This window comes from Galleria mellonella, unplaced genomic scaffold, assembly GCF_026898425.1.
Source record: "Galleria mellonella isolate WM207_F2 unplaced genomic scaffold, CSIRO_AGI_GalMel_v1 utg64, whole genome shotgun sequence".
NCBI lineage: Eukaryota > Metazoa > Arthropoda > Insecta > Lepidoptera > Pyralidae > Galleria > Galleria mellonella.
Window position 1 is genome coordinate 9,388,393 of NW_026442133.1, and position 27,684 is coordinate 9,416,076.

General features: G+C 30.3%; 2 protein-coding genes across 3 annotated transcripts in view; one reads left to right on the plus strand and one right to left on the minus strand.

Annotated features, from left to right (window-relative positions):
- The window catches only part of LOC113512457 (acyl-CoA Delta-9 desaturase-like), a 53,493-nt gene extending 39,601 nt beyond the window's left edge, over nt 1–13,892 (minus strand). Inside the window, exons 1-2 of the mRNA XM_052900096.1 lie at nt 13,462–13,892; nt 12,034–12,063 (exon numbers count right to left, since the gene is read on the minus strand). Of these exons, the coding sequence (XP_052756056.1) occupies nt 12,034–12,036 (3 nt within the window). The 5' untranslated portion in view covers nt 12,037–12,063; nt 13,462–13,892. The remainder of the gene's footprint in view (nt 1–12,033; nt 12,064–13,461) is intronic.
- Nucleotides 13,893–14,643: 751 nt separating this feature from the next.
- Nucleotides 14,644–27,684, plus strand: part of LOC113512317 ((11Z)-hexadec-11-enoyl-CoA conjugase-like) — a 39,721-nt gene continuing 26,680 nt past the window's right edge. The window contains exons 1-2 of one of the 2 annotated variants that reach the window (XM_031914877.2): nt 14,644–14,963; nt 23,828–24,147. In XM_031914877.2, coding sequence (XP_031770737.2) covers nt 14,905–14,963; nt 23,828–24,147 — 379 coding nt within the window. In that variant the 5' untranslated portion in view covers nt 14,644–14,904. The remainder of the gene's footprint in view (nt 14,964–23,827; nt 24,148–27,684) is intronic. The other variant, XM_026896120.3, reaches the window with a different exon arrangement.

Below are 27,684 nucleotides of genomic sequence, written 5' to 3' on the forward strand. Positions count from 1 at the left end.
CAGGAATGGCAACGTATGAGCAGGATCAATTGCAACACAGTATACTCTGTGATGTCTATAGGTGACAGCCACGTCAAATTGTTTGCCATCCTAAGTTGTGTGCAAAAGTCATTAATTTTGTACATATAACTTCCTCGTATACACAAGTTTAATTATTATACATTTACGTATATTGTACTCGTACGTACAAAAAATCATTATTTTAAACATGTTACTTATACGAGTACACAAATTTACTTTTTATACATTTACGTACATTGTACATATAAACCTTTCGTAAACAGATATGTAAATAACCGTGAAACCCTTATCAGAATTCATTGCGTGCTAATACAAGCGACTTTGTTTTTATACTGTGTCATGATTTTTAGGGTTCCGTACCGAAAAGCTATGGACGGGTATTGTGAACGTAGCCAAATTATTCCATCCTAAGAGACAAGGATAAATCCCATGAGTTGTCTCTCTGTCCCATTCGTGTTTCAACTGTAAAGTAGTTGTGTTTTGATTTGAAGAACAGGAAATAGCAGTGAATTTACAGGGTACAGAGGAATAATACCTTAGTCCTCAGGAATGGCAAGGCATGAGGAGTATCATCGGTGAAACAGTATTCTCTGTTATGTCCATGGTACTGTTCTATCTATAGGCTATAGTTCTATCTATAGGTTCATCTATAGGCGACGGTTGCCACTTTCTATTAGATAGGCCGTCAACCTACTTACCATAATACTAAAGGGGGTTGGGGCTGTGGCCCCTTAACACAGGTTATTATATTAACCTATTTAGGAGCCCAGTTCTAAAACCACAACTACTGTACCCTTATAAAACTATAATATTAATATTAGTTAAGAAACTACACTTATTTTTTTTTAAGAATAAATCTCATTTCATTTTGAGTTGAATAAAAAAATTTGATAACCAACCTTCACTAGTAAAAAAGGCACTATAAGAATAAGACGAAAAAGGTACGAAGAAACCATCCAGTTCACCCATCACAACACTATATCTCAGCAACTATTAATACTACCGATTTAAAATTTGAAATAGTTTTACTTTTTGTTAACCTACGTTATTTTTATTGCAATATTACATATATTTTAATATATAAAATATTTTTATTTTCTTTGCTAGGGGATCTTAAATGAATACTTAAAAGTTCAAAATTGGCGCACTAGTTCAAGTGAAGTATCATGTGAAAAGGCTTTATTTGTATATTTTAAATTTAATTTCTCGAAAAACAAACTTAGTTATGCCGTCCAGTTTTTTAATTACAAATATGGCTTAAAATAAGAAATTACGAATTGCAGTATCAATAATAATAACTATATTTTGTATGATAAATGCAATAATTTTATTTCATATTTATTTAATTACGAGCGATTTGGCCCCGGCGTCGCACGAGTAAATAGTATTTTCGAAAATAATATATGCAGGCTATGTTGCTCGTTTAGAATGTAGCTCTCTATAAGTAAAATATTTTTTTAAAACCAATTTGTACAGTTTGAGTGTTTATCCATTACAAACAAATAATCTAAGTTTTGCTCATTATAGCATTAGTATAGATATACAGAACCCTCGGCGTATGAGTTTATTTCGCACCTGAGTGGTTTTTTTTTCTCTCGCATGAATTTCTTTCACTTTACATTATTCAGAAATGTTTACGCATGAAATTTGTTTATGAACTGTTCAAACTCGTCAATAGTGACATCCGATTTCCATGTTATTCTGTATATTATTACATTTTTTAATTCAAAAACTCATTTTAATAGTTATTAATTATTAATATTGGCAAATTAAAGCTAACAATGAGTTTTTGTTGCTAACGTGTAATTACGTAGTTTGCATACATTTTTATAAAAAATATATTCACGTCAATAATACTTAATGGGATATATTAATTAAATATATTTGAAACTCAGCACTCGACGGGAAACAAATGTGACGCCTATGATCCGGTGATTTTCTAATGGCGAATATCCGATAAATGTGACGCTAAGTCATTATAATTGTGCATTTACTTAAATTTTCAAAAACACAGCAGATTTATTTATTTATTTATTTTTGCAAAAAGCTCTGCATTCTATCTATATAATCTATTGATATCTGTAAAATTTTTTGTATCATGCTACTAGGTAAGGTATATTGTAGATTACATCAGAGTAAAGTATAACTTCATCCCGAGAGTCAAGCGGCTGAAGTCTTAGAGTAGAGCGTTGGAGTATAGTATTAATTTAAAATCATTTGTGGTGGGAGTGCCCACAGACCGACTGTCGACTTTCATGACGAAAGAAATTTGATCGAAAGATGTTCATTTCTGACGTTTTTGATGTTCTTGACGGAACAGTTACCTGATACGGCATATTACACATCGCCTACATAAAATTTAAAATTTTTATGTTAGACTATCCCTGTAGTCCCAGCATAGAATGAGCCACCCTTTCCTATCTCATGAATTACGTCGGCTAAGGGAACTTTATAGTCAAAGAAATGAACAGTAGCATTCCAAAATTCCAATTGCAGTTGCCAAAATTAGCAACTACTAGAAAAACCACCCAATAAAGGAGAGGTCTATGTTCAGCAGCGGACAGTTAACGGCTAATAAGATGATGAATATAATAATAATAAATAAAATAAAATAAAATATTACCTACAAAAAAACATCAAATTTATCGATGAGTTTGAAGATACTTAAAAAATAAATATCTCGGTTCTTTTTATAAAATTAAATATCAATATAATTTAATAAATATGTAATTTTGCTAGTTGACAACGAAGACAACGAAGAGTAAAGGTCAATTTCGTCACCAATCACGAAAGAATAAATAATAATTCAACATTCCAGTTACCAACGTAAAAGAAAATCGTCAAGTGCGAGTCGAACTCGCAAATTAAAAATTCTGGGAGCAATGCCAATACATCACGTAATTAATTTACAAATATTGAATGTATAAGAATTTTTTAATACCACTGAGATAGCAACAAGCATATGACTCACCTGATGATAAGTGATTGTAGTAGCTTATGAACGCCTGCAATACCAGGTGCATTACGAGTGGGTTGCCGACCTTGACGAACCTCTTTACCCTCTTTTGTATAATCAAAATACCCGAAAACCTCAAAAAAACAAGTAACTTAGTTTACATTTTTCCATATGATATACTTATAGATATGTAGGAATAAAGAGAACGTTATAATAAAAACATTAAATATGAATATGAATGACCGTAGGAGAAGAAAAAGAAATAAAATAAAAATATAGATGTACTGTGAGAGATGATATGGCAAGAAAGGAAGTGAATATTAAAATAGCAATAGAGACAGAAACGAATTAAGAAGTAAAACATGCCGATTCCAGACAAATATATTTTCAACTGGTCAACATTGCTATAATAAGCTAATGTCATCCTCTTATGGGAAAACTTATTCCCAATAGAGGACAATTAGTTGAAGGTGGCAAACAAGCATATAACTCGTTTGATGGTAAACTTTCACTGTATGGATACCTGCAATACTAGGAGTGTCATGTAAGCATTAGCGATCCTGAAGAAACCGTTATGAAGAACCCCACACCATAATCTTTAGCGAAAACCTCGGCAGGGAGCTCATTCCATAGCCTGAGCGTTAGCAGGAGGAAGCTCCTCAATCTGCACTGTACGCGACCATTTAGGTTCTAGCTTGTGAGGCAGTTGTCGATGGAAAGCGGTACAATGATAAAAGCTGGATGTGAGCATCATTTTGAATAATTTATTAGAAACATCCCTTTGCTTGAGCAGTAGTATATACAAATATCGCCATCAACAGGGAGTTTACCCTCATACCCTACAGCCTAAATGGTCGCGTACAATGCGGTTTCAGAGATGTTTTCTCCCACGAACACTCAGGTTATGGAATGAGCTCCCTGCCGAGGTTTTCCCAAAAGGCATGGGGTTCTTCAAAAGGGGAGTAAAGAGGTTTCTTCAGGGTTGGCAACGCGCGCGTAATACCTCTAGTTTTTTTTTTTTATGGGTGCGGTACAGTATTTAAGGCATCCCGTTCTCGCTATTGGATACGGGTGACGGAATGCCTATACAAGAGGGTACATGGTGGGCGCAGTTTAAACGCAATATTTGAGGAGCATTAGGAAGGTACTACGTCCGGATACTGCAACAAATGAGTATGTGGTCGACCCCCGAACTCTCTGTCTACCGAATTGCAAGCGTTCATAGACTACGGTAACCGCTTACCATCAGGTGGACCGTATGTTTTATGTTTACCGCCTCAGTGGTATAAAAAAAAACAATTCTCATATCGCGTCTCGAAACCGAGTCAACAGGACTAAGATTATATCTCCAGTACATCTTTGGATTTATATATATATATATATATATATAAATCCAAAGATGTGAAACAAATGTCAATTATGCACTCAGCTAGACATAATTTACCGCATTTACTGTTGTTGAAGAATTTTTAGAAATTATATAATAATGTACCATTCAAAAATGCTGTGTTACATAATCTAGTTTAGGATATGGTTCATTTGTGTAGTAAATTTTCTTCTAATCGAAAAGCTATTAAACATGTAATCACTATTGAATAAATGATGCGCAAATGTCTTCACGAGCTTTCAAATTTATTATTAAGTAGTATAATATTTATAGCACCTTGATTTTTTAATAGGTGAAATGGAATATTCATAAATTAGGCTCTTTTTTTAATAGATTAAAATGGAATAAACAATAATAATCTTTATTTTCAATAAATAAATAACTAAATAATTTAATACATAATCTTTATTTCATTAGAAATTGCCCATGTGGTAATATTATGTGACTAGTGAGTACCAATATGGTATGATAGGTAAAGCTAGTTGGTCCATTGTGATGAACTCATCAATAATTAACTACGATAGTTTACAGGCAGGACTGCGTGAAGTATGGGTACTAGGCCCATATTTTTTTAATATGATGATAATGTAATAGTAATTCAGCCTGCGTTATCGGTATACACTGACAAGGTACTAGTGAGAGATGGTAGGTGAAGATGAAGCAAGTCAGTTGGCCCATCGTAACGAATTTAATAATAATTCAATATCTATGCTTCCTACGGGGGGGAACCGCGAGGAGATCGTAATTGCTAGCAATAGGGCAGTTAGACCCTTTACTAACAATCACTTTTCCTCCACTAGGCCCCTGTTATGTAAATATAGTCATAATATATTTAAAAAATAATAATTCAAAATTTAAATTCAAAATACCTTTATTCGTATAGGTCTATTACAGACTCTTATGATATGTCAAATCTACCGTCAGTTCGGAATGATTTCGAGATGAGAAGAACTGGCAAGAAACTCAGCTCGTATTCTTTTCAAATATATTGTATACATGTTTACAATATTATAGATTCATTTTTAAATTCAAATTTGAGAGAATAGAATGACCACCAACATATGCTATTGCAAAAGCAAATAGTCTAATCAGTGTTTATAACCCAAACAGACTAGTCCCCACAAGCAGCACCCGTTCACGAGTATGACGGATAAGCCAGCCATCATTGCACTCAACCATAATAGAGGGAGCACATCGACCCGGCCCACCACGCCGCCACAAGTTTGAACTTTATAGCGAGCATGACTGTTTCAAGTTACTCCACTACGTCATTTATAGTATTTACAGCATAAGCTGTAATAATCACAGTTTCCCCCACTACAATATTTGATTTACATTACTTAAATTACAACATGTCATTAATAAATTTATAATAAATTTATCTGATGTTTAATACATTAATAATTATGTCAATGGGAAAGTTATATGCCTCATAACAAAAAATTGTAATTAAGTCCACGCATTGCAGTTTTTCAAGTAGTCGTTTATTTTATAATAAGCTTTAGCGCAAAGTGTATTTTTTACATGTATCTTAAATTTAATAAAAGATATATAAATGGTCCAGGCGAAGAATGGGCCACCCATTCCATTCTCGTGGATGTCGTAACAGGCAACTAAAGGAACTCAATGGTAGAGGTATGGGCAACAGGTAGGCCTATGTTGTAGCAGTGGACAGATAATGGCAGATATGATGATGATGTATAAAATGGTTATATGTAAATACTTTATAAAAGAACCTACAGTCAAACGTTTACCTTGAGAAAAGTATATGCATATTAGTAGGTACGTCAATGATCTGGAGTTTATAGGGAAATAGGTCTTAAAGAGTTCATATATATAATATCGGGGGAAAGGGATTGATAATATCTTTCGAATCGATATCCTCACAATCCCCTATGGAAATCATTTCTGATAAATTCGTCATAATTAGATTAATTGAACTGTTTTTATCCTCACCCATCACCCGGCTCAGGTGCCACGAAACCGTATACCGATAACGTAAACAGGGTTAGCATTCCATTAATCATTCATAAAAAAATAATACATACATATTTTATCAAATACACATGTGTCACATACATATGTATATAGTTCTTTTGTACTCTATGCCTACTTGTCTGTTGTTTTTTGCAAGTATCTAAATTGTTCATGTCAGATTGAGACGAAAAAGTCGATGTTAGAGATCTATAGGCACCTTTCTGGTGAATGAAGTTACAATAACATAACAGTACTGTGCTAGCCGCGAATCCAATGCCAATGAACTTTCCTGCTTGTTTTTGTATCACAGTAGAAGCGTAATAGAAAACTCTGGCGATGTTCCCATTACTGTATATCTGTTTGTAACCCAGAATCTTGTAAATTTAGTTATATCATTTTATTAGACAGTCATTGTTAAATAAATTTGATTGTCTTGAAATTATAATCATAAAATTAAATTAGATAGATTTATAAATTTGAAACATTAGTGACAAAAAGACGTAATTTATTAAAGAATCTTCACATATATAGTAGAATTTTCAAATAGGTTAGATAATCTAGGAGTAACAAATCAATTAAATTGAAAATAAATAACGAATTCGTTTTAACTTCAAATATAAAGGGTTTTTCAAAAAGGAACTAGTATATTTAAATAACTAACAATCCGGCCCGGCTTCACACAGGTAGATAAAATTTTCGAAAATAATACCTTATTATACGATTGAGTAGTTTAAATTTATCAATGACAAACAAATAATCAAATCCTCCCTCTTTGTAATATGAATATAGATACCTAACGATCCGGACTTTTTTTTTATGCATAAAAATGGCATGGTAACCCCGCTTGCGCTATCAGTATACACTAGCGGGGTACCAGTGAGCGGTGATAGGTGAGGATGAAAAGGCAGGTCAGTTAGCCCATTGTGACGAATTCAATGATAAATTGGTCACAATAGTTTCCAGGAGAAACCGCGTGGAGGTCAACCTGATAGGGTATATTGATAGCAATGGGAACTAAACTCCTTATTACTAACAATCCCTTCCCCCCTAACGATCCGGACTGGCTTCGCACAGATAGACAGAATTTTAAAAAATTACATTATTGTACCCATATTACTCGCTGATAATGTAACTTTCTAATGGTTAATGAATTTTTAAACTCAGTTAAGTTTTTGAGTTTATTCATAACAAACAAATCTTTCCTTTTTATAATGATAAATAGAAAAAACAAATTATACGCATTTAGAAGAAAAAATAGTTTCCTTTTTTATTTTATCTGATAGATAGAATTAGTGTTAATTGCTATGCCATAATTTATTGAAACCACAGGTACTTAATATACGTTACAAATAATCTATGGTATAATAATAGCTGCTACTTAATTATTGACATTTTTATTTATTCTTTATTGCACAATAAAATTTTGTACAAATGGCGAGCTTAATGCCATATGGCATTCTCTACCAGCTAACCATTGGGTAAAAACAGAAAGCGTATGATGACATTTATATTTACCTTAAGTACCTTCTTAATTTGTAATTTATATGTTGATCCTAAGATTATTAGTACTTATAAAGATACATCATCATTGTCTCTGTTAATATTTAATTCTGTCAATATTAATTATAACATCACCTATCTATGTATTTACATACTTTGTACGCCAAAAATTACCTACTTATGATTTTTCCCATCCTAAACTATAGGTAGCTATATATTAAATTGCATATCCATTGTATAAGTCCTTAAAACGAAAAGTACCTCTTGATGTTTTAACAAAATGCCATTTTCACATCTTACCTTACTTTCTATTTTTATATTACTATTCTCACTAGTGTTATTTTACAAATATAATAATTGTAACTAGACGATGTCTGTACATAGAAGATAATTAATTAAAATTGATGTGAGAAGTCTAAGAAAAGCAATAGAAATCAAAACAAATTAAAATTTATAATTTAGTATTTTTGCCTCTTTGTTTAACTCATTGTATGTCTGTTCTAAATTGAATGTAATTTTCAGTTGAGTTCCTAACGGTATCACTTAAAAACTGGTGTATATTTCATCTTGATACTATTTCATTAATTTTTTTTTTCTTACTCGATAAAATATCGAAAATTTTTCAAAAGTTTATCAGAACTTTTTACCCTGGGAAAAATATGATCAATAATCAATTTTTCACTGTGATTGTCTGCATAGAGATTTATAAAACTGCAAGAGATAGGCAGTAACTGACTTTATCAATGAATAGTATTATATTTCCATGGGCAATTTTTAAACATTAAATATATTTTTTTTATATTTATTTAAAATAATCTATATGTTCATATATGTAGTTCATTAAAAAAAAATAGATGTCACTGAAACAAATTAAAACAAATTGGTTGATTCTCCATAAAATGATGACAGTCGTATGATTTAATTTTCTCTTTTTTTGTATACTAGATTTCCAAAGCGAATTTCTCTACTAGTTTTCTTAACCGTCTAGCCGGACCACCTGTTTTACTAAAAATAATTATAATATGTCTCTAAAATTATATAATGTATTGTTTGATTCCATTAAAAACTTACCAACAATAAAATTTAAAAGGAAAGTAACTAAAATACTGTTTTTTTTTAGAATTAAGCTTACTTATTCTTAAAAAAATCATGTTTTGTAATATTATTTTTGTGACAATTAGCAAATTAGCAATCTTTTGTAAACTGTTTTTGCTGTTATAGAAAATTATATATGTTATTTGTGTAGAAAAAAATATAAACTTACCTATTTCCACGCGCACAAAGTCATCGTAAAAGATAGTTTATAATTTATATTTTATAATTTGTTTAGTTTGTTCTTGCGTGAACGAAATGGTAGCCAGAGATTAAAGACTGTAATGATGGTGATCAATCTTCGAGTGTTAGCAGTCAAACACACACTAATGGAAGCGGAATTAAACAAAATAATTTTAATCAATTAACCAATAATACGGACATCAGTAAGAAATAAATAATAAAAAAGTTTATATACAGTTTATATTTATATTAGTGAGGACAGGATAACAATGCAATGAAATGATTTAAAGCGCCTGCCAATTTCATATCATGTCACAACCGGAAATAGATAAATTTCTATTATACATTACACAGGAGGTTTCAAAGGCGATAATCATTAACTATATTTTTAGTAACAAATAAAATTTACATTACAATAATAACAATACGAAAAAGTTATATTAATTATTTAGCTAATAACTACTTAGTTATAACGATATTTGAGTTTTGTATAATATATTAAAATGAAATAGATGCCCATTCCATTCTAATCTATTCGTTTGAAGTAGAAACAAAGTAAATAGAGAAGAATAGAATATATCACTTCTTTATATAAGTTAAATAAACATATTTGTATAAGTACAATAATACTGAGAGATTAATAGAACTGTAATCAACAGTATAGTTTCACAGTCAAAGGGTTCATGTGCGCCTGACCGTTGTATGGCGGCACACAATACAAATTAAATACTATTATTATTTGCATAGGCGATTATTGAAATCAGTATTTTTTTCTGTTTAACCTTTACCAACCTAATAATTAAATAAAGTAATTTAATGTTTTATTTCACATAAAATTATAACTTTAATCATGACAAAATTCATATACTAATATAATATAAGAGTAAACCCTCTTAAATTTAAAAAGAATTAATCATCATAATTGAAACCAAATATAAAAATCAAAATGGTTTTTATTGCTGAAGATCATCATCATCGTCATCATATCAGTATTTAAATGTTCACTGCTGAACGCAAGCCTCCCTCTTGGGGAATTTTGCCAGTACTTGCTATACTTGGCAGGTCAATAGGCAACCGCAATTAGCCTTTACAAATGTTTTAATTGGGACACTGCTCCCATCCCTCACCCTCCTTTAGTAGCCTCGACACCCACGGGAAAGGAAAGAGTGGCCTATTCTATGCCGAGACCACACAGCCATTGCCGAAGATATTGTGTAACATACACATTAAAAAATACACAAGCGAACTGAGAACCTCCTCCTTTTAGTGCTTCATTTTTACTCCTTCAGTTTGAAAAGAAGAGGTTTCTCGTGTGAGTAGGTATGTCGCCATCTGGTGTAAATTTTCTAGAACTTTTGTTGTATACAAAATCTTCTGACATGACTTCCCGGCACTTTGAAATACAAAATAATTAATTAGTAATTTGATTCTTTTGATAATATCACCGTTTATATTTAATTTTCAATAAATTTATAGAACAAAGATGTCCATGTGTTATTTAACTTCCTGAAATAACCACAAAAAGTTGCTTATATAACATATAGTAACTGTACCTCATAATTTATTTAACATAAATGAATAGTGTTAGTTTATTTTAATTAAATTTCGTTGAAAATATATTTAATATAATATAGCCAGACATTACAAGAATTGGAGTATTCATATTATAAACCATTGTAAGTGAAACGAAGAAGAAGAAACAATCCCTTTGCATTAGAATAACGCAATCTAAAATCAATAAAATCTAAAATAAATAATAATCGATTTTATACAAGAACAACTTGTAAGTACCTAATTATAAAATAAAATTACTTACATTCATCATCATCATCATATCAGCTGCATATATATTTAACTGCTCACTGCTGAACATAAGCCTTCACCTTTGGGGGGTTTTGCCAATAGTTGCCACGCTTGGCAAGCGGATTGTCAAGCGCTTTGGAGACGTTTTAAAAGGGACGCTGCTGCTGCTACCCATATTTATCCATATTTTATTTCTACTTACATTGACGTTATTGAAATTTAGTTACACTTATTCAATAAAAATCTGGGAATAGCAATTAAGTTGATGGTTCAAATGAAAAATGAAAAGTGTTGCCTATAAATATGTAGGACATCAGAGATAGGTACTAAAGTAAATTCTATAATAAGCCAAGGACACTATATGTAGTATAGGTACTGTTGCATCGCCATTTCTTGAAACTGCAAAAAAGACGCCGTTTGTCGTATCTCCTCACTTTCAGGGCACTTCCCTTGATAAAAAGTCGAGTCTAGGAATTCTGGGCGTTGATATATTTTGCGACGCCCAGTTTTACGGTCATCTGGAGAAGAAGGCTAAGATAGCTTCCAAAAAGTTAGGAGTGCTTAATAGGGTGAGACGGTATTTCATGCCGAAACACCGCCTGAAATTATATAAAGCTCAAGTCAGGCCACATATGGAATACTGTTCTCACCTATGGGCAGGAGCGCCACAGTATCAACTCCTTCCGTTAGACCGCGTTCAAAGTCGGGCGGCTCGAATTATTGATAGTCAACGCCTTACTGTCCGACTTGACCCACTGAAACTGCGCAGAGATGTTGCATCTCTGTGCATCTTCTACCGAATTTATCATGGGGAGTGTTCTGAGGAATTGTTCGGATTGATACCTGCTTCTGATTTTCACCACCGTACAACCCGCCACAAACTAAAGTTTCATCCCAATCATCTGGACGAGTGGCGGTATTCCACCGTGCGTTTTTCAAGGCACTTTCTTCCACGCACAACCATTCTTTGGAATCAACTTCCAGCAGCAGTATTTCCGAACCGATACGACAACATAACTTTCAAGAAAAGAGTATATTCCTTTTTAAAAGGCCGGCAGCGCACCTGCAATGCCGCTGGTGTTGTGGATGATCATGGGCGGAGGTAGTCACTTACCATCACGTGAGCCGCATGTTCGTTTGTCCCCTGTGTTGTAAAAAAAAAACTAAAATTTTATTCATCATGTATTAAAAAATTCACTAAATATAACTATTTTCAATCGGTATATTTCTTATTTATTGTATAATAGCTACATCGCTGAGAAAGATACTTTGTATGTTCATTTGATAACATATTTCATAAATGCTAGCTACAAATGTTTTTTTTATAACACTTATCTGTACATGTTTCCAGGTTCAGGTAAAGCAGCTTTTTTTATGCCAGGTCAAACTTGAACAGACCTTAATATATTCTTTTTGCAGAACCTATATATTACTCTCTAATTAATCTCTTCAGAAAACCTCGGCAGGGAGCTCATTCTATAGCCTGAGCGTTCACGGAAGAAAATTCCTCTGAAACCGTACTGTATGCGACCATTTAGGTTATAGCATGTGAGGATGAAATTATTGTCGATGGCGAACAGTTCATTGATAAAAGGTGGCTCTGGGCATCATTTTAAACAGTTCCTTAAAACACAACCCGTTATACAAGCAGTAGAAAACCCAAAGGGATGTAAAGTCTCGCCTTAGACTTATGGGCTAGATATCATCTGCGAGCTTAGGACCTTCAACAATTCTCATAACCCATCTTTGAATTAAGTCAAGAATACCGAATTAGTATACAGATGTTCCAGGCCACAGATAAGAAAAGTACTCAATGAGGAACTGGATTTACAACTTGTACTATAATAATCTCGGAGTGAAGTACTATTTTCGTCTATTAAGCACCCTGAGCATTTTGAACGCTAGCTTGACTCTATCTTCAAGAAGATATCGTAACTTAATAGTGCTGGAAATGTCGACAACAAGGATCTCAAATCTTTTGGAGATAGTAACGTATGTATTTTAGGAATGGCGGATCTACAGTAAATGGTTTTCTAGCGTTTTATTAATTATAATTTATATAATAAATTAGTTATTTACTAGGTACATTTTATAAAAAAAAAAGTACTTAGTAAATACTATTTATAGCTTTAAGTATTTTTACAATTTGCTGTTGGTAATACCGTATGGTAACCTACGACATTAAATTAAATTTCCTGCACGTTCATAATATTATAATATCGTGGATGTCTACGGTAACGTCGGGATAAATTACATATATTGCACTCTCCTATAATAATTTTTCACATAATTTCTGCACATAAATATCTGCCTGACCAATAATAGTTTTAAATAACACTCACTACACAACAAGTGCAAGAAGAACCCTTATGTCTCTACATCCCTTTCCTGTCCACCTACTCATTTATTAATATTAAAGCCGACATCATTAAAATTTTAATTTAGACAGCGATATGAAACAATTTTTTCATTATTGACATTTACCATTTACATTAAACATACTCATTAAAATACGAATAAATATATTCTGTTTAAATCTTACCTACTTAATATAATGTATATGTTGAAGGTTTCTTAACTATTAAGTAAATCACTAACAAAATATAGCAACATGTGTGAAGGTGCTCTTCGATTGTCTAAACCAATTGCTCTGCTCTGCATCCAAAAGTTCTATGGTTCCGACACTGCTTAAGATGCTATAGTTTAAGTGTGCCAAACACGTCCTGTTGACACTTAAGCAGTAAAAGTGTTGTGTTGGTGTTTATAATGGAGATTGCGTCGAGAGTGCGTGGGCCGTCGCCGCGCCCCGCTGCCGTCTAGTGACGCATCGTCGCCTTCATCATGACATCAATATCTAAGGATAAGTCACAAAATAAACACAGCTGCGCTAAATAATACTATACAAGTTATTAACTGCTTGTTATAGTCTACAGTACTGATAATGTTAGTGATTACATGTATAAAAGAGTAATATGAGTAGTATATAAGCAAAGAAAATGTGATAGATACATAGATGTACGAGTAACATACTTGTAATTTGACGAAAATAGTATATTATGAAGTTGCATTACTTTTGTACTTAAATCTGATTCAGTTATAAATACATTGTAAGCACTTTTTATGAGCATTATATTTATATGCTTCTCCCTCATTAGATATATATATATATATATATATATATATATATATATATATATATATATATATATATATATATATATGTAGCATCAAGGGCAAAAATTGGTTACTCCGTGTATTTGAATCCTTTCTCAAAAAATTGAATAAAATTACAATAACACTGTCACACATCTGAAAGCACAAAGTGAATCTATATTTTTTTAACCAATCTGTCGATCCTATTCTACGTTCCGTTGCAGCAAATATTGATTAAATTATTATTTTTTTCCTACATATTATATATATATAGGAAAAAAAATTTCTAATATGAACTTCGACATCACTCAAAATCTCTCAATATTGACAAATTATGTAAAGACATGAGATTATGTATTTCAATAGTGATAGCCATAAATACCAGATACTTTTCAATTAGTAATACTTATAAGTACATTAACTGTAGAGAAGGAGGAGAAACATAAGTTTTGCGAAATATCTTGAGACTTGTCTCCGTAGGAATCGTATGTTGTACGCTTGTCACGGACTTCTATTTGTTAGAATAGGTAGGTTTATGCACTGTTTGGTCGGCCCCGACCCCATCCCATCAGTTGGGACATAGAGTCAGACCACCAGTACACCATAGAACGCCGCGCGCGCCACTAGTCCCACTCCACTGTCCCATCACCGGTCATCGCCACCACAGTGAAAACGTGACTAGTTCGCCGCTTTTCCGCGCACAAATTCATGCGACCAGAACGACAAGGTCTTTAGAAACTTTTTTGCCCGAAACTGTGTCACTTCGTCGTTTCAAGCCAGTGTTATTCTTGTTTAATTTATATGTGTTTATTTGAAAGTGTGAAAATAATCGATGATCACAACGTCGTATTGCCGGCTTTTAACTAGCGTGTCAAGGTCGTTGAATACGATGTCAGTTTGACTGTCAACCGCTCATAAAATAATTTAAGGTTAAGTGTTGCAATAGAGCCTTAATTAAGATAAACTTATGCTTAACACCAATTAATTCTAACTACATTAATATTGCATAGTTAGTAACATTAAACTATTAACTACCGGCTAACCTTTTTACGCTGCTTAAAAACATGGTGAAGACAGAATTATAAATAATTTACCTTATACGCAGAACGACATAATCTACATGTGTTAAATTCGATAGGTAGAATTTAATATAATTTAATATTAATACAATAAATAAGTAAGGGACCTGGCAGAAAGATGAAATTTAGTATGTCACAATTACATAAATCTATTATTATCAAAAGATATATTTTTTATTTCGTTTTATAAAATTTTTATTTTATTGTTATTTACCTCAATAACATTATTATCAAAAATTAAAAACGCGTTACATATATAATCAAAATTATGAGACGACTTACACAATAGTAAATAACAGTTACTTACTGTTACCATGTAGATATCAACCATCCATTCAAAAATATCCAAGTTAATTTCAATAAAAGCCAGACAAGATGTAAGATATTCAATAATATAATAATGTTTACTTGCTTTCATACCTCTTAATACATTTTTCCTTCAATAATATTTAATATGATTTGGTAAATACATACAAATTGTATTACACAAGGATTTATTGATACATATTTTCTATAAAAAATATTACTATAAGGAAATAAAGAATGTTTTAACAGAGTTAAGGTTCGATGAACTGTAGGTTAGACTAAATTGTAATTTATCTATTTATTCATCATGTGTGTGTGTGTTTAGGTATTTCAATATTCAATACGTATATACGTAATATTATATACGTGAAATTTAAGTAAAGTAATATTAACGTTTAAACATAAAAATTCCATCAGATGGATCCGACCGACTCAGTGCGCATGACATAATATAGAAAATGATGTCATCTTCTCGAGTACGTTACTAATAAATCATACCAATAGCGATAGGTAATTAAGTGTAGTAAAATTATATAGTTAGCCTAAATTTTATGGTTACATATACTTTATAAAATGCACTATAAATATAAATACCCTTGTAGGTAATCTTATTAAAGTTTTTATAGAGCTATATAATATTTCGGATTGTTGTCAGGATTCGTACAGGCAATCACTGAAGGGCGAATATGACGAAATACTGTATCGATTCTATGATTATGGTATGACACATCCATTTCGTTGTACATATAATATATTGATGCATTGAAAAATAATGTACCTACTTGACATAATTAAAATTCCGCATTTTCTTTACGTTGTGTTTTAGAGATATTAAACATTGTCACATTATCAGGTTGAAAAAGTATAGAATAAGTTGTCTATGGAATTAAAAACCATTAAAAGCATAACATTGTTAAAAAAAAACTACCAAGAGCGGGTTGAACTCACACACTAAGAGTTCTATTCATAAATCATAAATAGTTATTAAATAGATTTTCATTTTTTAGATAAAAATTATATACAAAATTTATGAGATTATATAAAATAAAATCACCTTATTATATTTTATATATTGGTATCATACATTATTTATTTTGAGCCATAACTGTGATTCAAAATCAAACTGCATAAATTTGTTTTTGGAAGTTATTTGATAATTTCTAAAAAACTATGCTATTTAGAAACCTCGTTCTATTTTTTCCTATAATGCTCATATATATTTTATAAACAGTAATTATTTCAAATTTTTTTCTTTGTAAACTTTGGAGGTAAAGGGGAAAAGGGGTTCTTTGCATTTTCTATCATAAGTCGAAAAGTAAGCAGCAAAAAAAGCAGTATTAAAATATACAAACAAAGCTACCCGATTTGAACTAGTAGGTCCGTTTTGAAATTTTGGAACTGCTGTCACAGAAACTAAAATATTTTTTCAATTATTTCTAATGCAATACATAATATTAAATAAATCTATGTATATTGCAATAGAAATAATATAAAAAACTATTCCAAATTTCATATCGATAACATTAATAATTGCTGAGATATAGCACTGTGATAGACAGATGGAAGAATAAAATAACACTATAATTATTCCTTCATATCATTTTGGTACGGACCCTAAAAACTTTTATAATTATGGCTTAAATATTAACTAGACCTCTTATACATATATAAGTGTAAGTTTTACATTACATTCAATGTCAATTTGTAACATTGTATGTGATTGTTTTATATGCACTTACATACAAAATGTGAAAATGCATTTGTTTTTTGTTACAAATTTAGTATACACGTACTATATAAGGATAGAAAATTAATAACAATGTTAGCAAAGGCGAACTTATCTCGAGAAGAGATTTCTTCTAGTCAACCTAACGCAATGGCATAGAAAGTAGTGAGTGGGCAGTAGTAGTGCAATAGCAAAAATGAGACAATATAAGGAATTATTATATGCCTTTAAAATCCCAAACTCTATCTCCGCTACTTCAAAATGACTCGCCACCCGTATCAAATAGCAAGGACGAGTCGCTCAGTTGCCCAAATGACCTACAACTGTGTTGTGATGATGGACGTAGCCGTTTTTCTCTGTGGAACAAAAAACTGGTCGCAGAGCTAAATCTACGTGATTACATTATTCATCGTTATATTTTTTAAGACCATTCTACACCGGCTTATTTTCACGCCTATTTTCTAATTGCTTTAACTCAGATTGAACGTTTCGCTTCAACAACGGTTTGTTAATTCGTACCTATATAGATCGAAACCTTGAAATGAGATTAAAGAAACAAAGATAAATAATAAACACAACCAATTTTTGTTAACTATGAAAACTGCATTCAATTTAGTGCAGTTGTTTCTGCGTAGTACTGGAACAAACAAACAAATCGTCAGCTTGTTTGACATTCTAAGTCGCATAAAAAATAAACAAAAAGACTAAATTTCTAAAAATGATTGTTTTAGCATCAATTGGTCTCATTTAAACCCCTCATGTTATTTTTTCTTATCTCTCATATACAGTCATCCTTTACTTTTTTTTTATATTAGTAAGATAAAAGGAAAATGTTTATTTTAAAACAAGATACGATTTCGCTATCTATTATTATAGAATGAATATGAATAATATATTTCTATGGTGTTATTTATTTACATCAAATTTCTGAACTGTTAATAGAAAAGTTCGAAATAAAGAAATAATTTCAGATAAAAAATATGATGTATCCGTTTCTAGCCCAAATGCGCCGTCAAAAAGTGACATCTAACAATTGATATAGAATTGTGCTTGATAATTTTAAACTATAGTCATATCGGTTACATAACAAATATGAATATTTGTTTTTGTTACGGTTGCCTCTTTTCCTGTGGAAGAAGATATAGCCTATTACTATACTGACCATGTGAAATACTGGGGTTGGAATGAGTGATTATACATTATATTCTTACTCCGTCACCACACATTAACTACATATATTTAAACAACTATATATGCCAAATTTACAAAGATGCATTTTATTTATTATTATTATATTATAATTCTGACAATATGCATAATAATGTGCACCGTAATGATATATAACGTGACATCTTAATGATTTCATTATTCCCAATTACATACGAGTACTATCAAATAGGTCTTGTCTTCCGACATTAATGTAGTTTTGTGACTTGCCTTTTTAATTATTTTTGGGGCCCCTTTTATCGGAAAAACTATAATACTAATCTAAATATAATAGTGTTTTACATCTTACTCTCCTGTTGTAACAATATTTATATCGTAACAATTATATGGTAAGCAACAGCTAAGTTCCTTGTCCGTTCTTCTTAGCTGAAATTACATTCAGAACTAGGCGGTAACTTCATAAAAAATTACTCTATAAAAAGGCTTATAATTAAGTTAACTTAAACAAAAAATATGTTTACTTATTTATTTAATAAAACCGAGCCCTATTACGATAAATATCCAATGGAATGTCCAATGGAAACAAAAATTTTAGCAGTATAACAAGGGGTTTCGTATCCGAAATTCTCTTTCAAAGTATGTAAATATTAAAATAAAAATAATCACAATGTGACGAAATGCAAGCGCGACTGTAACTAAATTGAAACGATTTCACAAAAGTTCAAGAATAATTGATAGAAAATTGTACAGTTTTAGAAGCGAAGGTCGATCGGTCAGTTGAAATTGCACTTAAGATATTTGTATAGATATTAGTATGAGTTTTGCATGACTGTAGTGACAGTGTTTTTGTAGTAACTAATAGATATACAAAAAATAACACACGTATTCAAATTTTGAAACATTCTGAAACGAAACTATTACTAATGGAAAATAAAAACTATGACTACTACGGACTTTTCAAAGATCTCTCAAGGTATTTTTTAATCATTCTAATTAACAATCCGTTGTTAATTCAGATATTCGTACTTGTATTAATGTTTAGTGAACAAATAATGGAAATCGTGAAAGACCTTTTTCACACAAGTTTCAGAATAATTAGAACAAACGTATACAGTTTTCAATAGTTCTTATTTATACATCGGAACATTGTTACCTCTTCACGTAATGATACTACCTATTAATTTCTATGCTCATTATCTATGTTCGTAACTTAAATACATCATAATTTTCTTTGCCGTCCTTACAAACATTGACAAGACTCGGATCTGTGTTATTAAACCTCAATTTTTCATTTGCTTCACGTACCTAAAAAATAAACCAGTAAATACTATATTTATCTGCAAAATCATCATCAACAATCTATCAGATATCTAGCAGAATGTTTTTTGATGATGATCAACATCTGTTATTACGTACCTGATATTTGTTTATTATTATATTTCGGTTTAATATACGAATTTTTCATGTAGTTTATAGTATAAGAAATAGATTATATGTTGTTATAATGATAAATTGTCAAAAGTCTATAGATAAGATAAACCTATATTAGGAAACACCTGTGAAATGACTAATACAAAATAATAGAAATGTTATTGTAAATTATATTACAAGGAATTTATATTGTAAGCAAGTCGTATAGGTATCTAACTCAAATATAGTATATATAGGAGTTTGTTTTTTCGCCAAAATTAAGTAGAGAAATTAATTGTGAATTTTAACGAAGACCTATGTTGATTGATAATTTAATATTGAACGACTTACTTGAGTTTAATACAGGTTCAATATCGAAATCTCCGCAGTGGTTTTTCATTTTTAACATTTTACGTAAAACATTATTACATGTGCTATATAATAATATAGAAAAATCGTTGTTTATAATATTTTTAATTATGATTACAATTGAAAAAAGAAACTAAAGAAGAAGAAACAAAAATCCACAATATTTGAAATATTAGTCTATTTATATATTTTTAAACTTATATAATAAATGTAATATACCTGTCATGATACACGGTATCGAAATGTGAGTACTTAGAGATAAGACTAGTCCACCTACTGATAGTCGCTCAACGAGTGATGGAACGAATTCGGAACGAAATAATTCGACAGAGGACCAAAATTACCGATATAGCTCAGCAGTCACTGAAATGGCAGTGAATTGGTCATATCTGCCGTAAAAGTGGCATCCCGAATCTCTGAATTCTGAAGTGGTGACCATGTTCCGGCAAGTGTAGTATAGAACGAGCTGTGGCTAGATAGAGCAACAACAAACGAAGAATTGCTGATAAAAATTGGAAATGAAGAACCGAAGATCATGCTCACTGGCGTGTGTTAGATATTTATTTTAAATTATATCTATTAATGTTCTTAAACATCTTGTGTCAAAATGTGTACCTACATTTATTAATAAAAATCAGACTAACTACTTTAAATATAATAAAACGTTAAAATTGTTATTATACCAAATTTGGTAATAAATTATTCTAGTAATGTATATAGAACACTAATTGATATTTTAATTAACTTTATAATTATTTATTGTCATGATACTTGAATAAAAAGTAATGAAATTGTAAGAACACGTGGTCTCGCTCACTTTTTCACTCGAATTCGGCCTTGTAGATTGTAATTTGAGTGGGGAGGCATTTCTTGTCCAACCGTTGAACAGAACGGAGCTCCCTGCCGTATCAAGAGTGAACAAGTATAGTAAAACACGTGGTCATTATATAAAATATATCACAATTATTGTTGATGGAAGTCCTAAAGAAGCTATAGTTAAATAAGTGTTAACGGATTAGTGTTAATGGATTAACAGAAGTTGGGTATTTATGTTATGTTATATGATTTAATAGTATGATATCTAAATTAAATGAACGAAGTGAACTTGTGCTTCATTTCTATTTATTACTAAAAGGCTTACAATCTTTATATAGCTAAAGAATATATTATATCATATACATGTAAAGTTAGTATTACGTAGTACCCAGTATATATATATATATATATATATATATATATTATAAAAAATAATAATAAATTGCCTTTCTAATACATGCTTTGAAAACGGCCTAATTCTAGCAGTGGACTGCAGTAGGCTGATAATAGTGATGATATTTTTAAACTTATTGGTTTACACTTAAAAATGAAGTAGGTAACAAAATATTTATAAGATAAACTAACCCCAGTTTAGATTTGAATAAGATTTGAAGTGGTTGATTACAAAATGCATAAAAAATATTCCTACAGTTTAAATATGAAATATATTTTTCAGAGATTATGGTCTATAAATATAACTAATAAATATTTCTTCATCAATTTGTTATTGAATAGATAGCATTCTCTAAAAAAAAAATAACAAAATATTCTACCAAAAAAAACCGTAAATCTGTATATTATTATGAAAACTGTTTAGGTAAAAGATATTTGAAATATACGACAAGGAAATAAGGATTGTTAACTGCGCACGGACGGACACATCGATATTTATCCTATATAAAAGAATTTCTATTATCTACCTCTTTTGAGTAATGCCATCTCCCCTTTAGTATGCATTTATTAGGAACATGTAATCATTCAGATAAGATTACTTCGATGGAAACACAAAACAATAACTTCTACACAAGAAATTTCTTTTCGTACATTAATAAAAACATAAAAGTAAATTTTAACTCGTAAAAATCATCGATTACTTTTGACCAGTTATATTTTTTGCTTTATTAATAAACTCAATGTTTTTTCTAATAACAATATAACATAAAATGGGCTTGATTATATCATAAAAAGCCCGACTGTGAAATAAGTTTAGCCAGTTTATAATAAGAATAGAATTTATATTTTTTATCTTGTATCAGCCGTTAACTGTCCGCTGAATCCCCTTTATCGTCCATTAAAAAACCAAAAACCACTATTATATAGTTACCACGCTTAGTAAGTGAGTTGCCAACTGCAGTTAGGCATGGGGAAAAGGGATTATTTATTAGTAATGTGGACTATCAGTTCTATTAGGTCGTTTTATAAATTAATGTATTCATACTTTCTGACTTGCCTTTCCACTGGACAAATTCAACAATAAATTAGTCACGATAGTTTCCAGGGAGAAATTATATTCAAATCATTTGACTCATCATAACATAACGCTTTCTAAGTCAGCCAAATCTATTGCTATATTCTGTATTGCTAGAAAAGAGACGGGCTAAGAAATTTTACTAATGATCCACTCCCTCGTTCCCATTATTAAACTATTTAGACTGTATGCTGCGCCAAATATTAAAAACACTAAAAATTTTGGCACAAATACAGTAATATAAACTAGATTAATTATCCACTAATCGTTTTAAAGTTAAAAGTAAATTTGGATGAGGGTTATTACTATATATATATATATATATATATATATATATATATAATTCTGTTTTTTGTTCTATTCCAACCTATTCAAATTATTCAGTTTTATAAATTAAGTACTTTCACTGGTTTCGAATTATATTTTTTTCTACTGTGCCCTACATGTATACACAATACATATTTATTGGGGTAAAAGGAATTGGTAATGGGGTTTAATATATATATATATATATATATATATATATATATAATGCTCTACAAAATATGTCAAATTACTTTCTATTTACTATATTTATTTATAAATATTAAAGCTTTGTAATTTGTTAATTTATCTTTACGCCAGGTCCCAACTGTTTTTAATCCATCCTTATATAACTCCATAATTAAATCTGCTTAGCATGCAAATTTATTTTTATTTAACAGAACATCTACTTGGGTATCAATAGGCCACTACATAAAACACAAACACATTTAAATTCAACTAAAAATATTTTGAATTGTAATAAGTATCACACGTGGCCACATGCAATATTCAACAACCAAAATAACATTCATTTTTCCGCCTTCTTACAAAACTTACTATTTTATTTTCATCGTTTAACTTACTTTTTATCGTAGAAAAATTACAAATTCTGTACATAGAATTAGTTTTAAATATCTACCAATGTACCTAAATATATAAATACTTTAGAAATTTACTGATGCTTTAGAAAACCGATGATAATATACGCTAATGGTCGGGAGCAAATCTATTCTTAACTAAATTGTATGTATAGTATTATAATGCCTTTACATCAAATATAAGTGCACTACTACCCAGTGCACTAGATATAACATGGCACTGATAAACAGCTAAGATTTTGGTAATTTTTACTGTAAAAGAACTTATATGTATACTGGGATTTTCGAAATCGAATTCAATCTAATAAAATAAACTAAAACTTTGTGGTAACTTTAATTTATATTTTCTAGGTCATGCCATGCCATGCTATGCATACATGTAGTTTATCTACAATCTCTAACCGAAAACTACTGAACATTTTCTAAATTTATCTTCATATAGATAATACTAGAAAATGATATGGTACATTAACTTAAATAAATTCTAACATAATATTCTATTTATTATTCAGAATGGCTCCAACACAACAAAACGTCGACGCATGCGACGCACCTCCACATTCTCAGCTAAAAATGAGACTTATATCAAGTGATTATAAAAGTGATAATTGTGTGAACAGCTGTGATAATAACAATTCAGTGTTACGAGAGAGTGCTAGTGACAAAATAAACAGTGAAACAGACTTCGACATAAGCAAATATGAGGCCATGGAATTTAGGCCAAAAATTAAATGGCCAGATCTTATAGTGCAACTGTCTCTGCATTTAGTTTCAATTTATGGACTATTTCTTACATTCACAAACCAAGTTAAACTTTACACTATATTATTTGGTAAGTACCTTTGTTTTTATTTTAATGTTTTGTTTAATAAGTTTTTATATTTGCACGCCTACAATGTGGCAGAATAAGATTGGACTATTTTTCTTGTAAAGTAAGACCTAAAAATGTACCTTATTCCAGCAAATAAATGATTTCAATTTCAATTAATTAAAATTATTTAAAAATAATATAATTTTAATAATATTAAAATTATACTTATTTCTCAAACTATTAAAAAAAATATTTCTATTGGTTCTCAATTCAAATATATTTTTTGTGTAATATGATATTATTTCCAACATTAATTTCTTTTCTTCTAATCGGTTTAGTAAGTCATTTTTAATCAAAAGAAATAACAATTATAAGTAAAAAAATATTAATTAAGAGACTAGAGTCGCCTGAAAACAAAACACCTTTTATAAACACCATAACTTAATGATCCTATTTCTTTTTTACTGCCAAATTAAAATAAGACGTTGTTTTGTGGAGAGTAAAATTATAACAAGCTTTTATAATTAATAAAAAAAAAACAACAACAAAATTCTATTATTCACATTTGAAAACGGCTTGAATTTTTTTTAAAAAATATATACTAAAATGGCTATTGTTGAATTTTTTTAAAAAAAAATTATAGCCAGTGTTACTCAGAATGATTCATAAACTCTATACTATATCCTATAGACATTAGAAAACATTTACATTACGTGGACCCTGAAAACATTCACTTTTTTTTGGCAGTCATGTAAAAATTCCCAAAACGGAAAGTTTTAAGTTAAGGATATATCCTTAACTTAAAACTTTCCGCTTGTTGTTATACAACATTTACCGGTAACTGTTGTACACCCTTAACCACTACCTTGTATCAAGTCACCAGATTGTTTACAATTGCAACTAAAACAATAATAATAATAAAATTATCTCTTTTTAATTCTAAAACAAAAAAAAAACTTGTTTTGAAGTTTGCGATCATTACCATTCCACCAGGTAGTCTTTCAGCTTGTTTGCCATTCTAAGTCTCATAAAAAAATCGATACAGTTTGCTTTCGTGCTGGTCCTTTATTATTTATGCAATGTAATAGCTGACTCGTTATTTTACCCTTTACCGCCATATACCGGATTAACTTTTTCTTATAGTAAAAAACTATCCTCTCTCAATTGGATCTAACAAGGCTACGATAACCGCTAACCATCAGTTGGGTCGGATGCAGATTTGCCACTTCAGTAGTATAAATAAAATATTTACAAAATTTCAATAAAATCTGTATGATTTTGGATATTATCGTCAATCGTAATGTGAGATTTTTTTATCAATTTTTTGAAATACCCAACCATCTATCAACCCATACTTACAAACTTTCGTATTTACAGTATTAATAGGAGTAAGATTACGCGCACACACGATTATAGGTACCTATTATATAATGCAAAGTAACTGCTGTTTTATGGACCAAATTCTTAAATAATCGTCATTTAAATATTTTGGCACCATATTGCAGTCGTCACTCTGCTATACCTATTTTCATGTAAATGAGACAAAATGACTAAATAAAAAGCAATTCAAGAGCTACAGCAATGTTAATAAAGCATGAAAATATAATATCAACAAATATATTTTTAAAGAAGATTTTCTTTTGAGATTATTTCATTAATTTTTAATTTTAGGGAAAGATTTATATAAAAAAAATAGCAAAGAGAGAAAAAAGGACTTTAAGGATATAATAATAAACCCTCGTTCGTATCTCTTTAAAAAATTAAATTGGACTAAAAAAATTACCTAAACATGCTGTGTATTTAAATTATTTCGAAGCACGCTGTTAACTACGGTTTTTTTTCAATCATCCAGTAATACTCGTAATATAAGAATATACATTATGATTTTTCCGAACGTTAAATATTGTAGATATATATATATATATATATATATATATATATATATATATATATATATATATATATATATATATATATATATATATATATATGTACAATAATAGCGCAGTATCTTTTTTTTACAATTTAAAATGGCAAACAAGCTGACGGCCCACCTGATGGAAAGTGGTAACCGTCGCCTATAGACATGAGCAGTGCCATGGACATAACGGAGTATACTGTTTCGTCCATGATACTCCCCATGCATTGCCATTCCTAAGGATTCAGGTGTTATTCCTCTGTACCCTGTAAAGTAAATTCACGCCATATCCCACCCTTCAAACCGAAACACAGCCATGCAAACACAACTACTTCAGGGTAGAAACACAAATGGGATAGAGGTACCCAAGCAATCGACTTTTGTACAAAGTCTCCCTCTGGTAAAAATATAAAAGTGTAAATACTATCTAACCATTGAATCGTAAAATCCCCTATCAGAAAATTGAAACAAACCCTGTCCAATCACATCGAAGTAGACATTCCGTTATTAATAATATGGTAGCTATCTAAATTCAGTATCAGGCAAAGGAAATTACTTCCAGTTTCTTGGAAACTTTATTAATCACCAATCTATATACATTGTGTAGAATTTTCGATAATGTTTACAAATAAAATAAGAGATTTTTTTTTATTTTATATATGGGATTTACTTCCATATAAGTTCTATATTATTATTAATTATTCCTCTGCAACCAATGGTTGCCTGAAAGAGATCGCTTTTATAACAATAGGGCTGTACATATTTTTCTCAGTGTGACGTTTTCTTACTTTTTAAAATTATTTTATTAAGTTTACTACTGTACTCTTTTGGAGGGAATATATTTCTAATATATAAAATTCTCGTGTCATGGTGTTTGTTACCAAACTCCTCCGAAACGGCTTTACCGATTTTTATGAAATTTTGTGTGCATATTGGGTAGGTCTGAGAATCGGCCAACATTTATTTTTCATACCTCTCAATGACCCTATCATTGAGGGGTATGAAAAATAGATGTTGGCCGATTGTGACCTACCCCTAATTTTTTTTTTTATTTTTTGACAATTCTTTTTAATTTTTATTTTATTATGATTTAGCATTGAAAAATACATACAAATTCAAATTTTCACGCTTTTACAATCAACCTCTGTTGTTTAATCGCAATTTTTATATGCCGCAATAAGTTTACAAGATGACAATCGAATATAATAATTGTAGTACAGTATATTTTCGTGTATAGTTCTAGAAATAATGTATATGGTGAAACAGCATTTACCGAGTCAGCTAGTATTTATATATATATATATATACATATTATATATATACATATATATATTTATATACACATATATATATACATTATATATTAATTGCAAAAATATAAATTATCAAATTAGATTATAAAATAACGAACATATCGCGCAACTCTTATGCACGTTACATAAGACTAAATACGAAGCTAAAATAATATTCTTTGACTCGACGATTTTCTATCCAAAAAATATTTCTTTTATCTTCGTTATTACTTCGGGGCAAAGGAATTCCCATTATTCTACTATCTCTCATTATGAGGTTTATTTTATTAAAAACTTTCCAACGCCTTTTTCCATTGAAATTAATGACCTATCTGACTTCTTTCTTAT